This window comes from Canis lupus, chromosome 35, assembly GCF_011100685.1.
Source record: "Canis lupus familiaris isolate Mischka breed German Shepherd chromosome 35, alternate assembly UU_Cfam_GSD_1.0, whole genome shotgun sequence".
Classification (NCBI taxonomy): Eukaryota; Metazoa; Chordata; class Mammalia; order Carnivora; family Canidae; genus Canis; species Canis lupus.
The window spans coordinates 25,262,558-25,280,856 of record NC_049256.1 but is presented as its reverse complement, the minus strand read 5'-3'; the positions used below and the strand labels follow the sequence as shown (position 1 = coordinate 25,280,856).

The 18,299-nt window shown below is 39.6% G+C and overlaps 1 protein-coding gene across 9 annotated transcripts in view; it reads left to right on the top strand.

The window, feature by feature from the left end:
- The window catches only part of SLC17A2 (solute carrier family 17 member 2), a 78,898-nt gene that overhangs the window by 54,114 nt on the left and 6,485 nt on the right, over positions 1-18,299 (top strand). For 4 of the 9 annotated variants that reach the window (XM_038584318.1, XM_038584326.1, XM_038584320.1 and 1 more), the window contains exons 5-9: positions 11,968-12,118; positions 13,042-13,152; positions 14,115-14,326; positions 16,239-16,472; positions 16,558-16,645. In XM_038584318.1, the coding sequence (XP_038440246.1) occupies positions 13,125-13,152; positions 14,115-14,326; positions 16,239-16,472; positions 16,558-16,645 (562 nt within the window). In that variant the 5' untranslated portion in view covers positions 11,968-12,118; positions 13,042-13,124. Of the gene's footprint in view, positions 1-8,792; positions 8,928-11,711; positions 11,878-11,967; positions 12,119-13,041; positions 13,153-14,114; positions 14,327-16,238; positions 16,473-16,557; positions 16,646-18,299 lie in introns of those variants that run through there. The other 5 variants (XM_038584324.1, XM_038584319.1, XM_038584323.1 and 2 more) reach the window with 5 other exon arrangements.

Below are 18,299 nucleotides of genomic sequence, written 5' to 3'. Positions count from 1 at the left end.
AGACAGAGAGGCAGATCTGTTAACAAGACAGGGGATAATTTAATATAACACAGTATAATTGTGGAAATGACATCCCATCACCTTTGTCATATTCCATTGGTTAGAAGCAAATCAGAGGTCACGTCCATACTCAAGGACATAAACATAGACATGGACTTGAGGAGACATGAGGGATCATGGAGGCATCTTTAAGTCTGTCTGCCACATCACAAAGGAAGCTGCAGGCCAATCTGTAGCCTGATATGTCTAGGGCTACAAGCCTTAGCAAGACATAGTCCTGAAGAGGTAGAGAGGCAAATACAGACTGAGGCTGGCAGCTAGAATCTCAGTTAAGCTTCCTACAGGATCAGAGACCAGATTTGTGATGGCTGGAATATCATTGCAAGACAGGAGACCTGGAATGTTAGTATAAAACCTGGCATGGTTCTAGAATATCAACCTTAAAACGCAGGTGAAGGCAACACAATAAAGTGCTGGGTAAGCCCTGAGGGAGAGAGAGAAGGAAGAGGAAAGAGATTCGGAGACAGACAAGTAAAAACACTGAAATTTTGTTTGCACACCAAAATTTCAAAATTCATGAGGTAACATAAACCAAAAAGACAGTGATCAAACTCAACAAATGCCCTATGAATCTATTCCAGATGAAAATAATTTTAAAGTCAGACAAAGATAACTATGGTTAGGATGCTTAAGGAAATAAATGAAAGATTCACTTCCACATAGACACCAGAAAATTATGAAATTAAAATAGGTCAAAGTTAAATAAGAAAAACTGACTATTCTAAAAATTTAGAAATACTAGAAAAAAAATATAGACCTTGAAAGAAGAAAGCTTATTGCTGAAATAAATCTTAGGCTAAATATTATTCCCAGACTGAATTATAGACAAAATATAGTGGAAGAGAGTATAAGAGCATTTCTACACAAAGTAGCAATGGGCTAATAACTTCAGGATAAGCATCATTCTAGAAGTTTCATAGAACAAAAAACTTCAGGCTCAACCCACACCCACTGAGATACTCAACACTTTCACAAATTCCCCAGGTAATTCATATGCACATTGAATTTCAGATGTGCTGCCTTAAGGCAGTGGAAGAAAATTTTGAGGAATTTGCTCAGAATGCAGAACAGAAGAGAAAGACAAGAAAAACATGTATATGCAAATGCAGTTAAGAGTCAAAGATAGATAAAGGATTCTGTATGCCTGTTATAGGTCAATCCAGTAAAGCAAAAGCAGAAGTATTTGGAGAGATAACAAGTAAGAATTTTTTGGAATCAGGAACCTGGATTTCTCAAATTATAAGAACACTGCAAGTCCTGAGCAGGACAAATACAGATGATTTCTGTCTCTCCCTTGCTGCATTCTACTTTATTGTTGAGGTACTCCTCCATTGGATAAAAAGTTGTTCCTTTCATAGATAATCTGTTAGCTTTCCATGGTAACTTTTAAGAGTCTCTCTTTATCTTAAAATTCTAGCAAAAGCTGCTCTTTTCTTGGTATACTTGGTTGGTTGGGTATACTTGGACTTGGTTGGTCCCTCTTTGTCTCTTCTTGCCACCTGGGGCCTTAGGTCTCAAAAGGTGTGATCAGGTTGCAGGTCTAGGGAAAAGGTAAGAAAGAGGTTCCATAGTCTCCTTTTCACCTGGAACAACGAGGCAAAATCAGCCTTTTCCATATGGTGCATACTACACCTGAGGTAGAAGCCCCACCCATAGGCCTATGGCCTTATAGAAATAATATGTGTTTACTTACTCTGAGAGCCCCTGGGGATATTTGCTTTCTGGACTTAAGGCAAATGTGGGCATTGCTTAAATCCTTGGGGACTTTGATCTGGAGGCCTCTCCATTTATCAACTTCTTTCCACCTCAGTGTTATTTTGCGGCCAGATTTTTTTTTTAAGATTTTATTTATTTATTCATGAGATACACACACAGAGAGAGGCAGAGACATAGGCAGGACTTGATCCCAGGACCCCAGGATCATGACCTGAGCCAAAGGTAGGCTCAATCACTGAGCCACCCAGGTGCCCCTGCAGCCAGATTTTGAGTAAATTCTATGATGTTCACTTAGGGAAGTGAAGTAGAATGACATAATCTGAAGTTCCTGTGGTCCATTGTGTGTCCTCCTCATTGCTTATATCCATCTGCCTCCTGCTTGGACACAAAAGTCTGGTTTCATTCTGTTCCTCTCACTTTGAGTTTCTCACTTTGTAGTACTTTTCAGTTAGGGATGTACATACCATCATTCATCAGACATAACCACCAAATCAAACTTCCTAAAAGTATATACCTGATCATGCCGCACACTTGCTTAAAACATTTTAATAATTCCCAGTCATTTTTCTTTTTTTTCTTTTTTTCCACTAGATGATTTTTTTTAAAGACTGTATTTATTTATTCATGAGAGACACACAGAGAGAGAGAGAGAGAGAGAGAGAGAGGCAGAGACACAGGCAGAGGGAGAAGGAGGCTCCATGCAGGGAGCCTGATGACTTGATCCTGGTATTCCGGGATCACGCCCTGCTGAAGGCAGATGCTCAACCACTGAGCCACCCAGGTGTCCCTCACTAGATGATTTTTAACTACAGAGTGGATCTGGGTTACAAACACAAAAAAAGCCCAGCATGGACTCTTTTTTTAAGTCTCTGTATTTTTCCTTGTAGAATTCATACAAATTTTGCATTGACCAAAACTATTTAAGACACATAAACACATGTTTCTCAAAGTATTACATAAAATCTGCCTTTCAGAAAAATATTTTGTGCTTTTCCTGTGGTCTCAGCACACTCCCCATGCATTCCTATTTCTGTGTCCACATAGATTTTTGTGTTGAGGAAGTACAAAAACCACGAGGTAAAATTCATGCTCTTGAATATTACATAAAAGGCCTTTGTGACCTGGTCTTGTTGACTTCTCCCACAGATTTCCCACTATTCCCTGACTTGGAGTGACCTGGGTGCTTTGGGTTTTTCTAAAATCAAAATGGGCTTTTTTTTCTTTTTCTGATTACAAAACAAATAAATGCCCTTTGTATAGAACTTTAAACAATATAGGAAAAACCTAAGTAAGAAAGTCAGGCTTATCTCTGTCCACAGAACTAATTATCTTAGATATTAGACTGTAACTCTCTCGCTTTCTCTCAATATATATGTGTGTGTGGGGATCCCTGGGTGGCGCAGCGGTTTGGCGCCTGCCTTTGGCCCAGGGCGTGATCCTGGAGACCTGGGATCGAATCCCACATCGGGCTCCCGGTGCATGGAGCCTGCTTCTCCCTCTGCCTGTGTCTCTGCCTCTCTCTCTCTCTCTCTCTGTGACTATCATAAATAAATAAAAATTTTAAAAAAATATATGTGTGTGTACATGTATGCATAAACATACATTCCTGTACCTGTGTATGTACATGCACACATCAACAAATATATATACATGTGTATTTATGCATATATACATGCATAATTCTATAGGCATGGGCTATAAATGCTGATTTTTTTTTTGTAGTCACCTTTTTGTGGAGTTTTATAGTTTGTCTTTTTGTTTTTTTACCAACACATTAGTTACCCAAACCAGATAACTAAAGTTAACAGCCAGGTCTGACTCATAGAATCTCATACAAAGATACTTAGATATTGGGTTTTTTATGTGTAAATATTTAGATAAACATGGACTCCCTTGGGACACTTGGGTGGCTCAGTGGTTGAGCGTCTTGCCTTTGGTTCAGGGCATGATCCAGGAATCCCAGGATTGAGTCCCATATCGGGTTCTCTGCATGGAGCCTGCTTCTCCTCCCTCTGTCTAGGTCTCTACCTCTCTCTCTCTCTCTCTCTGCGTCTCTCATGAATAAACAAATAAAAATCTTTAAAAGAAAAGAAAATGGACTCCCTTCCTATGTACTCTGCATCTGATTTACTCACTTAAATTATATGACATTATACAAAAGCATCCAAATCCAATGGTTTAGGTGCAACTGATTCTTTTAAACTGTTGCTCACTTTTTTTTTTTTAAAGATTTTATTTACTTATTCATGAGAGACACACAGAGAGAGGCCGATATACAGGCAGAGGGAGAGGCAGAATCCCTGCAGGGAGCCCAATGTGGGACTCAATCCCATTACCCAAGGATCACGCCCTGACCTGAAGGCAGATGCTCAACAATTGAGCCACCCAGGCACCCCACTTCTTTTATATATAAAGGTGTATTGCAATCTGTTCAGTTGGTCACCCACTGATGGGCTTTCAAGCTCTTTCCAGGTCGCCCTTGCAGTTATCCTTTTTGAATTGGATTTTCACTGAATACATCTATTAATTCTGAGAGGATTAATACTGTTATATTAAGTGCTCCCACCCAGTAATATAATACATAGTTCCATTTAGCCAGATCTTGCTTTATGTGCTTTAGTAAAGTTTTATTGCTTTCTTTTCCTTGAGTCACACTTTTCTTATTTGAATGATGTTCTTGTTCCAAAAACTCCTGCAATTTTTGTTGCTAGAGAACGTTAAAAACTCCTTTCTATTTCCATTCCTAGTTAGTTATTTCTAGTACTGGGAAAAGCAAATGATTAAAAAAAAATCTTTCCTATGTTTGCAGTCAGTTCTCCAAATCACTGTCATGCCTTTGCACTTTAATCTCTGGTCCTGTTGAACAATTGCAATTCCCCACACTGAACCTCTGGGCCTTTGCTCTTTCCGGGAGGTCCTTCCCCTACATCACTGACTCACCCACATCACCTGTGGAGACTAATCACAGCCGTGTCTCCTCTTGGAAGCCTTCCCCTGACACCCCTGTGTTGTTGGCAGGGTCCTCAGCTGCTTTCTCCCAGTATCTCTGTTCCTGTGTGTCTTGTTTGTTTTCTTCACTTTTCATCCCAATTGTCTGTCTATGTATAGTCTCACTCAGTGGACTACAACCTCTGTGGAGTCACGGGTCAGATCTTAAATAAATCAGTGTTATCACATCTGGAACAGTAAATTCTCAAAAAAGAGTGTGGAATTAATCTGCTCTGATTGGAAACAGCTGTTAATGCCAGGCCAGAGAGACCTAACTTTCTAAGGACATCTGATCTTTTCTGCTACATTACACTTGATATTTATAAGTAATTTACAGATACTTGTTCTTTCTATACAGAGCTCCCAGAGGGAATTGATTTAACAATACTTTGTTATGTGAAAATCATGAAGAGGGTGAAGGGCTTGGAGCAGCTACAGAAATCTTGATTCTTGATGGGGAGCATGATTCAAGAATTCATCCTCTCAGTAAATTAATGTTTAATGAATACATACTATAAGCCAAATGCTGTGCCAGGAGCTGTGAATATAGCGGCTTTCGAAACACACAGGATCCCTCCAAAGAGCTTGCAAAACTCAACTACACAATTACACTATTTAAACAAAATATGCAACTTGAAGAATACAGTTTGAATCTTACTTGTGGCATTGGACACTGTGGACTATTTCTCTTTAGCACATTTACCCCTATTTGGGGGATCCGCTCTTTTCTACTTTTTCTTCTAGAACTACTGCCAAGTCATGTTGTGCCTTCGAGCAAATGAGAAAATCTCACATCTTCTTCTTCACTAGGCAAAAAAAAAAAAAAAAAAAAAGTCATCCGTCTTCTTTTTAACTATTTTCATTAAACATCAAGTACTTGATGTATTTATAATAAGTCAATAACCAAAATTTTCATTAAAGGAAGGAAGGAACTATCCTTTCAGTTCTCCCTGCTACTCCTCCTTGCCCTAAAAGTGGACTGAATAATTCCACTCAAAGATTTCCACGTCCTAGTCCCTGGAGCCTGTCAATATGTCAGTTTGTGTGGCAAAGGGCATATTACATGTGTGATTAAGTTAGGGATTTTGAGATGGGAAGACTCTCCTGGATATTCCAAGTGAGTCCAATATAATTACAAGGGTCCTTATAAAGAGAGAGGCAGTAGGGTCAGAGTTAGGTTTTTTTTTAATAATAAATTTATTTTTTATTGGTGTTCAATTTACCAACATACAGAATAACACCCAGTGCTCATCCCGTCAAGTGCCCCCCTCAGTGCCCGTCACCCATTCACCCCCACCCCCCGCCCTCCTCCCCTTCCACCACCCCTAGTTCGTTTCCCAGAGTTAGGAGTCTTCCATGTTCTGTCTCCCTTTCTGATATTTCTCACTTATTTTTTCTCCTTTCCCCTTTATTCCCTTTCACTATTATTTATATTCCCCAAATTAGTGAGACCTCACCTCAAAAGAAAGAATCAGAAACAGTCCTCTCTCCCACAGAGGTACAAAATTTGGATTACAATTCAATGTCAGAAAGCCAATTCAGAAGCATTATTATAAAGCTACTGGTGGCTCTAGAAAAAAACATAAAGGACTCAAGATACTTCATGACTGCAGAATTTAGATCTAATCAGGCAGAAATTAAAAATCAATTGAATGAGATTCAATCCAAACTAGAGGTCCTAACGACAAGGGTTAACGAGGTGGAAGAACGAGTGAGTGACATAGAAGACAAGTTGATGGCAAAGAGGGAAACTGAGGAAAAAAGAGACAAACAAAAGATCATGAGGATAGATCAAGGGAAATAAGTGACAGCCTGAGGAAGAAAAATCTATGTTTAATTGGGGTTCCGAGGGCGCCAAAAGGGACAGAGGTCCAGAATATGTATTTGAACAAATCATAGCTGAAAACTTTCCTAATCTGGGAAGGGAAACAGGCATTCAGATCCAGGAAATAGAGAGATCCCCCCTAAAATCAATAAAAACCATTCAACACCTCGACACTTAATAGTGAAGCTTGCAAATTCCAAAGATAAAGAGAAGATCCTTAAAGCAGCAAGAGACAAGAAATCCCTGACTTTTATGGGAAGAAGTATTAGGCTAACAGCAGAGCTCTCCACAGAGACCTGGCAGGCCAGAAAGGGCTGGCAGGATATATTCAGGGTCCTAAATGAGAAGAACATGCAACCAAGAATTCAGAATAGAAGGAGAGATAAAGAGCTTCCAAGACAGGCAGGAACTGAAAGAATATGTGACCTCCAAACCAGCTCTGCAAGAAATTTTAAGGGGGACTCTTAAAATTCCCCTTTAAGAAGTCCAATGGAACAGAGTTAGGTTTAAAGAGGTTTTGAAGATATAGGAAGGGGCCAAGGAAAGCTAGTGGTGACCTCTAGAGGCTGGAACAGGTAAGGAAATGGATTATCCCATAAAGCCTCCAATGAGTGTGGTGGTTCTGCAGGCCTCTTGATTTTTGGCCCAGTGAAACTCATTTTGGACTTTTGACCTCTAGAACTGTGAGGATAAATATGTGTTGTTTTAAGTCACTAAGTTTGTGTTAATTTATTACAGCAACAACAGGAAGCTAATACAAAGAAACAAAGTAGCTAAACTAAGGTGCTGGCCCCAGTAGACTATTCCAAGAAGTATGGTGGGACATATCCCACAGGGACAACTCAACTAAGGCAGTTCATTTTATAAGAGTCAAGTTGGAAATATCCAGTAACAACCAAGGACCACAAAATAAAATTCATAAATAAGATGTAATCCAAGAATCAAGAGTCAAGCAGAGATTGGAGCACTTAAGGCTCGGATAAAAAACAGGAAGGAAGACTGCAGGGTGTTGGTTTGTAGCCCTCTTGGGAGCATCCTGAGTATTATCTGAAACTGGCCCCTGTACTCAGAGGACAAGGAAAGACTGAACACAGAAGCAGGCCACTCCAGGTGGCAGTTTTAATATTAGCAAAGGGAAAGATGCTTATCATAGGAGGCAGCAAAATGAATGGATTTCTGCACCCATCTTCCAATTCTTAGAAGTTTATGAAGAGGCCCTAACTGGGCTCAGTCGTGTATCCTATAGGTAGGCTCAACACCACATCACCATCTCAAGGCTACGTCCTTACAGCTTCTGGCAGTGGAAAAGGCAAATGGGACCCACATTCCCAGGAGATGCTGAGGAGCCTCTGAGTGCCCAGGCCTAGCTCATGGGTCACATGTCTTTGATGATGTTCCCCAACACAGGGTAGCATCATCATGAGAAGATAGCAGTTTAGCCAAAGTTTATTAGAACATGGGCACTAAAAGCTTAAGGAAAGTCTAGACAACTTACCAGAACCTCTTAGTGGAAATGTCTCATTTATTGAAGACTGACTACCAGTGAGTTAGCATACCAGTTAGCATAAGTATTTAGCATAGCATAAGTATTTCATCCAATTTGCATAATAACACATGAGTTGAGTGATATAACCCTTGCTTTACTAGTGAAATTCACAGGGGTTAAGTGACTTGTCCAAAGCCACAGAAAATTCTAGAAAGGGGCGCCTAGATGGCTCAGTCAGTTAAGCATCTGCTTTTGGCTCAGGTCAAGATCCCAGGGTCCCAGGATCAAGCTTGGCATCTGGTTCCCGGCTCAGCAGGGAATCTGCTTCTCTCTCTGACCCTCCTCCCTCTCATACTCTCTCTCTCTCTCTCAAATAAATAAATAACATCAAGAAAGAAAGAAAAAGAAAGAAAGAAAGAAAGAAAGAAAGAAAGAAAGAAAGAAAGAAAGAAAGAAAGAAAATATGAGGAAGTGAAGGTGGGGTTCACATCATCTCTCCAATCCCAAGAGCCTTGGTCTTTCATCCATACCATGCCACCTTCCTTTCAGGAAAAATGCTTGTTGACTTTTTTTGGTTGTATGCACAGTTCAAAGCAGAAAAACATGATGTCACCTTTTGAGATACTCGTATCAGTAAAAACTTGAAAATGAGGTTAAAAATTAATCAGCAGAGTCAAACCCGGGTGCTCTGCTCTGAGGATGCAGGGCTGGACCTGAGGCTGTCTGACTGCCACGTGGCTCATTATTTATCCTTGTGAAACTCTGTGGAATTATTGGAAAGGGAGGAAGGGACAGAAAATTCTTCAAGTAGCCTTATAGTCTAGGGCTTAAAATACTGGTTTAATGGTGAAGGTAAGTGCTTTTCTTCTTTTTGGGTTGGAGGATAATTACTAATCAATCAGAGATCCATTAAAGGGAAGGAACAGTCCGAGGGGGAGTCAGAGGAAAACCATTAACAGCAGTTTAAGGATTCCCACCTGGAAACGGTTTCTGGTTCCAAAATGAAGAGACTTTCTGAAACATGCAATCAATTCAATCGATACTCTAGAGAAAGGTTTGAGAGACCACCAGTGCCAATGGACACTGGGCAATGATGCCTTCTCTGAGGATTTTGTATTAACTGTGACACCTTGATGAGTTGGATGGGTTTCACTGTGGGATGAAATACTGGATCAGAACGAACAAGGTTTGGGGTTGGAGGCTGTGGCAAATGAGTCTTCTCAGATTTCTACGTATATTTGAAATTGTCTCTCAAGGAAAGGAGAATATGAAGTCATGATTAAGATTAAGGGCAAGAGGGGCACCTGGGTGGCTCCATGGTTGAGCATCTGCCTTCAGCTTAGAGCGTGATCCTGGGGTCCTAGGATAGAGTCCCACACCGGGCTCCCCGCAGGGAGCCTGTTCTCCCTCTGCCTATGTCACTGCCTCTCTCTCTGTGTCTCATGAATAAATAAATAAAATCTTAAAAAATATATTAAGGGCAAGAAAAACATGTATGCTTTTGTTGCTCACCCCGTTTGTTGCCCTCATTGGACAGCTCAGGAGAGGTACCCAGAGAGATTAGTATGATGGTGCTATGGTGGGAAGCCCTAGGTGAAAACGTTGTGAAGTTGCCTTCTCCCAACCTGCCAGAGAAGGTCCCTAGTCCAAAGCGCAGCTGGGCTCTTCTCCTGGAAGAGAAGCCTACGGTTGGAGGAAAGGCCCACAGGCACTCCTACAGATCTCCCGCTGAGCTGAGCTGTGAGTCCCGGGAGGCAGTGACCCAACTGCACTGATTTGAGCGTTAGCCTGCTTTCTAGGATCACCCTCTATTGGTGCTTGATACACTTTTTCTTTTCTTTTTCTCATGATTAAATCCATTAGTGAATTGACAGCCTGACATAAATGACCTACTGGAATAACCAGTCTTATTTCAGCACTACTAATCTTTCAGAAAGGTAGACAGGTGATAAAAAGGGCCCTCAGTTTTACTAACATGGAAGACATTGCTTCTTCCTGAGTTCTCTGATGTTTGTAGCAAGATACATCCCTTCTTCCCCCATTTCCCAAGGTCTCATTCAGAGGAACCTTATTTTATTTTATTTTTTAAAAGATTTTATTTATTTATTCATGAGAGACACACACAGAGAGAGAGGCAGAGACACAGGCAGAGGGAGAAGAAGGCTCCATGCTGGGAGCCCGATGCGGGAGTCGATTCTGAGACTCTAGGATTATGCCCTGAGCCAAAGGTGACACTCAACTGTTGAGCCACCCAGGCATCCCAGAAGAACTCTCTTTTAAAAGGAAATGTTTGAAACCAATTGAACAATCAATCAAGAGCACGTCTACAGGAATGTATTTTATTTCTTGTAAATCTGTACTTACTAACCTGAGAGGGCCTTAGTGCCAATCTTGACTGTTGATTATTATTGCTATTGTTTGTATCAATAACATTTATGATGCATATTTTACATTTAGAAGGCATGCATCATACCTTTTTTTTTTTTCCACTCACAACAGTCCCATGAAATAATATCATCTCCATATGTGCTGCTTTTTTCTATTTCCTATTCAATTAAAGCTCGGGTAGCTGATGAAACCTGCCCTGGTTTACTCAGATTGTGAATGGCACAGAAAAGTTTGGTCCCTGGATGCCCTTTGAACTGCAGGTTCATACTCTTCAACCACATGTAACATTTACTCTGAGTAAACTGGGGGACTTGGCTAACAGAGATGATGCAAGATGGGCTGAGGATTAGGAGAAATCTAAGAGCAATAGAAAGACTACTATAACAAAGCAGTGAGTTCCAGATGGAGGCAAATAGGAAAAAAGCCCTATTCTTTTGCTTGTGTATAAGCCATATTGTCTACATTATTAATTTTATATAAAATACAATTCTATACTGTATCATCAAATTATTTTTAAAAGAATTTTCATTGAATGTCTATTCAATTTTTCTACATTTACTTACAGCTTTGACACTGGGACTCACTAATTTTTAGAAGTGTCACCCCTGAATGGGCAGGTCCTTAACAGTGTTTATGACTGGGCTCAGACTCAACCCACTGTCTCTGAGTGCTAGTCACAACAGGACTCAGACCCCATCATTTCATATGCTTTTGTGATTATGTTAGCAAAATAGTTTCTATTACTACATCACTTAGAGACTCTAGTTTAGAGTGATTTGTGATATCTGCTCAATTTCTCTATTTGTCTAATGCAAAGGAAGTAGGAAATTAACAAGTGAAATCAGCAACTGAGGCAAAATTCAAAACAGTGTGTGAAATCATGAAAACTATGATAACGATGATGACAACAGGTGGAAGGGGAAGGACTAAGTGAGAGGTTTGTGATATAATTCCACTAAAAAAAAAGTAATAAAAAGTCATTTTTATTCTCTTAAAATTCAAAGCTCCACTTGAAAGTATTTTCATCATCAAATTTCGTTCTGGAATAAATGATTAAAACCATTTAAAGCCATATAAATCCCCCTGTAGAATACCTCAAAATGAAACTACCATATTGTGTTCTAAGCTGAGCTTAAAATATGAACATAAAGGGAAAGTAGTGTTCACAGATAGGATAAGCACCAGTCTGGGCTTTAGGAGACCGGGTGCTGGCTCTGTAAACTGTGTGACTTGGTGTCAACTCCTCAGATTTCTGCACAGCAGTTTTCTCGTCAGTAAGTTGAATGGCTGGGCCAGAGGATCTCTGAGCATCTTTCAGCTCTAGAGTTCAGATTGATTGGAGAAGTTGCTGGGAAAGCTGTAAGTAGAGTATGGATACTAGTAGCTGCATGTACAGATAAGAAGTTCCCTTCAGGTAAGTCTTGGGGAACTCACATTGAGGGAAATCAGATAGAAAATGGTCCAAACTCTGGGTAAACTAGGTGTCCATTCCATTTTGCTTCAGCTAGGATCTGAGTGAAAAGCACTGAATCAGGCTCCTGATATCATCCAGAAGTTAGCAAGACTCGAAAGCCTTCCACAGCAGGACAAAAGTCAACATGTTTCCTGGTGCTGACCTTCTCTTGCTTAGCAGCTGGGCATTTATTTAGGTCCAGGTAAATAAAAAAAGAAAATTTCAAAACTTAGAGGGGGAAATCTTATTCTTAGAATTCTAGAGACATTTGGCAAGCAGAAAGAAGGTTATCCTGTCTTTGCTAATGAAGGCTAATTATCATTCTTTCAAATTAGCTTCCTCTGGGTATAAAATGAGTATCTATGATTTGTTTTAAAAAAAACAAATCACTAGGTGGATCTGAAAAATCATAATGAATAATGTGACCACCAAGTTCTATAATGCAGAATTAGCCACTGCTGGCATTTGTATGAATCTGCTTCTTTTTCTGTGGATATGCAGGTATCAACACAAGCACAGCAACTGCTTTGTACACTAGAGTATCCACATGTTGGGGACATTATTTTAATAATGTCCATCATAAGGATCAATTAACATTGACTCACTAAAAACCTTTTTGTTAGGTTAATTTGTCTCCAGTATTAAGCTGTAATAACTAATACTGCAAAGAAACTTTGGATAAAACTCTTCATCTTATCATTCCTTATAAGCCTCTATTCTAAAGTCACAGAATATGAACATACCTAAGGGTGCAGATATTTCTCATTAAATTGATGTGCAGAAAGAATGCAGAGTTTTGGGTGATGAAATATAAGCATGATATATTACTTATAAAGTCATAGAAGCTTCAATTTAGGGATGGCTGCAAAACTAACAGTATTCTGAGAATAAGGATATCTCCTAAAAGAAGTAAGTATATGTATCTGCAAAGAGAGTTTGATCAGTGTACAGATATCAAATTAAACATGTCCACTTGGGGATCATGAATTCTCTTTTCCTGTCAAAATAACTAGATTTATTTGTAATTGTAGCAGAAAGCCCCACTCAATGTAATTTTATAGATGGTTTTCTTAGAATTCTAGATATGTTTGTGTGTCATGTTTTGGATTGTTGTTTTTCCCACAGATAAAAACCAGTTGTGGTAAAAGAGATTCAGGGCAGAGGGAAAGTCCACCACAGAGTGTGCCACCACTTCCCAAAGAAGCCAAATGGATGAGAAGTCTTCCACCAAGAAAGGTAAACTCTCCCCTCCCCTCTTGTTTGCAGACTACTTTAATGAAGAGTAGACACTTGCCTCCAAGGTTGTTCTTTTCCTTTCCCTTCTTGTTTGTTTGTTTGTTTAAGTCATGTCACCCATTATGAAAACTCAAAGTAAACTCAGTGTAACATTGGACCAACTCTTGATTTCGGCTCAAGTTAGGATCTCAGGGTCCTGGGATCAAGACCCACATCAGGCTCTGAGCTCAGTAGGAAGTCTACTTGAGGATTTTCTCTCTCCCTCTGCCCCTTACCCTGCTCTCTCTCTCCCAAATAAATAAATAAATTTAAAAAATATGTTGTTCTTGTAGCATATTGAATACTCATCCAGTGCCATATCACTTACAAACTCAGTAAAAATGGTTCTCCACATTAGTTTTTTAAAAGCTGAACACATGTGCAGGCAGAGTCTAGTGACACACAACAAAAATGTTTCTAAGTGAATATCACACTAAGGAGTCAGTGGAGGTGTTCAATTAGGCATACTCTCTCTCAGATTAGAGATTTGATTAGCTTCCTTCAAAAGCAGTTATCCAAATACAAACATCCAAGCTTTGCGGTGAATAGATATGTAAAACAGATAGGACCTCTGACTTGCAGCTGGGTGACTTGGGTTTTGTCACTGGCTTTGTCATGATCTCCCCCATTCATTTGATTTTGGGAAAACATGACTCTTAGATTTTCCTATAGTTACAGTCTGCTTCCCACACCTCCAGAAAAAGTCATATTTGCTTTACTTGACTGTAAGATCCCAGATTGCTTTTCTTACAGCCAACTAAAGAATATGACAAAGGAGCATTATAGTCATGGTTTTTTTGGTGAAAAAGGGCAGTAGAGCTAAGTGAGGTCTCTGATGTCTTTTTCAGGCTTAGCCATGGAGAAGTGGAAAAAAGGTGGCCTCAGTCAGGATGCTCATTGTGTACTTTCATATCGTCCTCTAGGTCCAGAGTTCTGTTCATTACGCTATGGACTGGCTTTCATCATGCACTTCTCAAACTTCACCATGATTACCCAGCGTGTGAGTCTGAGCATTGCAATTATTGCCATGGTGAACAGCACTCAGCTGCATGGTCTGCCCAATGCCTCCACAGAAGGACCTCTTGCAGACACCGTCAACAACCCCAGCAGATCTATGAAGGAGTTTAATACAGAGGTAAGTAATTATCATGGAGAATGGTGCTCTTTGTTGAGAGGGAAAACCCAGTTTGAACGGAAGGATCTTGATTCTATGCGTTAGAGGAGCATGAGGTACCAATGACAAACTAAAATAAGACTGGAATTTTGTTTTTGACATATTGCTTACTTCTGTGATAAAAATAATTCTTCATTGAAATTGTTATGATTACAAGGTGGGGAGACTATAGAAAAAAATTGTGAAACCGTCTACAAAGGAACAGAATATTAGGTGTCTTCCATGAAAAACTTGGCACGGAGCGCGCCTTCTGCCAGATTCTATGTAGACTTCTGCACCTTTCATTGTCTTGGGGCTATTCTGCAACTCTCTAAGTTCTATATAACAAGTAGTAATGCAAGAGACTTTTGCTCATAGCTCTGCAAATGATTTTTGTCCTGTGGAAAATCAACTGATACACTCCTCACTTGCCCCTCAGTTGAGTAAGCCAATTTTGCCATATATTTAAAATCGAATTCAGCATTAATTCCTACTTCTCTGTCTTTGAATTCCCTTTGGACCAGTTGTAACATCTTACCAATTTCCTCATTGATTACTGAGATAAACAAAAATCTTTATCACAATATCATATGAGAATCATGATTATATCCTATTTTTAAATTTTTCCTTTAAACTATCATTTACTGTACATTCCTAATGTCACCCTTGTATTTCACGATTTTATTGCCTTGGACCCAGCTTATTTATAATGACCTCTCTCCCTCCAGTCTTTTCACCATCATTCATTCTATGCATTCAAATTCTCATGCTTAATGTTCCAGTATACCTTCGAGTTGCCAAACTTCTTTCTTGATGTGCTGTGTTCCTCCAGAATCTGGCCTCTCTTCTCAGCACACTCATATCTACTATCAGTGGCCCAAGGAAGGTCTTTGAGCAAATCAGAGCCCTGATTAGTTTCTCATCATTTGATATCATTTCAAAAGTGACAAGTTCAACTTTTGTTCCTCAATAAAAATAAATTTTCCTATTTCTTTTTGTACAAATCATAGTCATTCTTCAAAGGATGGTTCAAGTATTGCTTCCTTCCTGGGACCTTTGCAAATTGTTCCCCCCTCTTCTCAAACTTCCTGTTTTACTGATGTTTTATCCTCAAACTTGAATTCTGATGTGAAGCATATATCTTGCATTATTTATAGTTATTATAAGTAGATAAAAATAGTTCATTTTCATATATATATTTTTTGTTTCTTTGGTTCAATCTATAGCATGATGCCACATATCTACTTGGCTACCAAAAATTATTTATTGGCTTGCATCATGAGAAGAATGTGATTTTATCAATGTGCAGTATGTGTTAGGAAGTCATCTCTCCCAGGGCAGACCATAATTCCTAAACTTGATTTTAAGGCTGATTTTGATGAGAGTTTAGTAAAGTTGTCTTTTTCTAATTTTTGAAACAAGAGTTAACATGTTACTAACTTCTCCCAGAAGCAAATAGTTAAAAGAAACTCTCAGACAAAATATCTCCCAATGGCTTTTTATTATTTATGTCTTCCTATTATGTATTTATTTCTTAACTCTTTCCTTCTTCATTTCTTTTGTTTTTACTTTACTCTGAAAGAAGCAGAGTAGGGATATAATTGATTGTTTGGAAGAAGTGGGATATTTGTTAGGTAAAAAAAATACAACTGATGAACCACTAAATCACCTCTGAAACTAATAATACACTATTTGTTAATTAAATTGAATTTAAATTTTAAAAAATTTTTAAAGAAAATAAATAAAATCTTTAAAAACAAACAAACAAACAAACAAATACAGAAAGGTGGATTTCTATACTAGAATCCCACCAACCCCAACCAGCACTGGTTTTAAAGTAGATTTTCCTAACAGAACTTCTCAGCAAAGAATTTTCTTTTTTTCTCCCACCCAGGCCTCTGTCTATGAATGGAGCCCAGAGACTCAGGGTATCATCTTTAGCTCCATCAGCTATGGGATAATAGTGACTCTGATCCCAAGTGGATATTTAGCAGGGATATTTGGAGCAAAACAGATGCTTGGTGCTGGTTTGCTGATCTCCTCTCTTCTCACCCTCTTTACGCCATTGGCTGCCGACTTCGGAGTGATTTTGGTTATTGTGATTCGGACAATCCAGGGCATGGCCCAGGTATCCAGCAACTTTCTCATTCTGAGTGTGATACAGGTGCCTAAATTCTACTTGAGATCAAAGATCTTGATAATTTTCATTTTAGGGAATGGCATGGACGGGTCAGTTTACAATTTGGGCAAAGTGGGCTCCCCCACTTGAACGAAGCAAGCTCACCAGCATTGCGGGTTCAGGTAACGATGTGCATGTGAATTACAGCTTTGCAATCTGCTTAGCCCCAACACATCTTTCCTTCTCTGTGTGGAATGTTTTAGGGGTAGGGAGAAAGTGGTACCAAGAAATTTAACAATGTGAGAAAATTACATAACACCTGTGAGAGAAAGCCACTGAGGATCAGAAACAGGAGACCATTGTGAGCTAGGGTGGTCAGAAAACCATTGTCGGAAAACATTTAGACCTTGAATTGGCATAAATGCAAAAAGTTTCAATAAAATTAGGGGTGCCTGGGTGGCTTACTGGGTTAAGCGTCTGCCATCAGCTCAGGCCTTGATCTCAGGGTCCCAGGATAGAGCCTGTGTTGGGCTTCCTGATCCGCAGAGTCTTTCTCCAGAACTCTCCTCTGCTCCTCCCCCACCTTGTGCTTGCTGTCTCTTTTTAAAGATCAAGTAAACTTATATAATACTTACTTGATGGTGTATAAAAACACTATTTTAGCAAAGCTATACATGTGAGAATTAAGACTATCAGATTTCACAGTGTAAGGAGAGAAATCAGTCTGAAAAGTTGAGTTTAAAGAGCCCACCTGACCCTGAGTTCTTTGCTATTCCAAGCTAATCTTCACAGCAACTGTCTGATAATTAGTTATTTTTTAAACTCTCATTTTACAAAAGAGGGAATTAACATAATGCAGGGATTAAATAGATTGCCCAAATATGAATAGCAGTAGGTGGTAGAGCTGAGATCTCAGCCCAGACAGCTTGGCCCCAGAGTGCACACCCTCTGTTGTCCTGCCTTCTGCCTCTCCACTGCATGTGATCAGATCACACCAAGGACTCAGTGACTTTATCACTGCCATTTGCCCCAACTGGTAGCACTGAAAGTGTAGACTTGCAGAACAAAAGTCAGGTTTCTTTAAGGCTTTCACTCCGAGCTCCAATGCACGGCTGCATCCTAAGATTTTTACTCCAAAGCAGCCCTGCGTTCGGGCTCCTTCCATTGCAGTTGTGCTGTCTTCGTTGTTTATAAATGCTCTCAGCCAGTTTTTCCTCTCCTCCAGCTTTGTTCCCTGGTGACGTCTCTTCCCATCAAAGCTAAGTTATCTCCTTAAAGCACAGTTAAGGCATTTTTGCTCACTTGCTTGGACTCCCATGTATTCCTCCATGATTGCAGATAAAGACTGGTCTCCTTATTGTGTGGATACAAAGACAGACTGCCATCTGGTCCCAGCCTGCTTTTCCACTTAGCATACTGCTGTAAGCAAGGCTCATGTCACACCACCTACAATCTGCACTTCACTTCTCTCCAGCCCTACTTTATGGGCCCATTTTCCCGGAAGGTCCTCTACTTCCAGCTTCGTTTACCCCAAATACATTCATTTCACTGCTTAGCTCATTTGTAGCTCTGCTTACAATTTGTAAGTCTCATTGTCAGTTTTAACACTCTCCTCATGTATACATCCATAGCATACTATAATAAATCATTATAGCTGTATTCCATATCCTCCCCACCCCCAGCAGAGTGTAAATTGAGACCCATTCAGGGAGTCATGAAATCAATGTAATAGGTCAAAACCAGTATTTAAAAACAAAAGTGAATAGAATAGAGTAGAATAGAACATAATAGAATGGAAAATGTTGGAGTGCATTGCACATGGTGAGTCTAAGTACT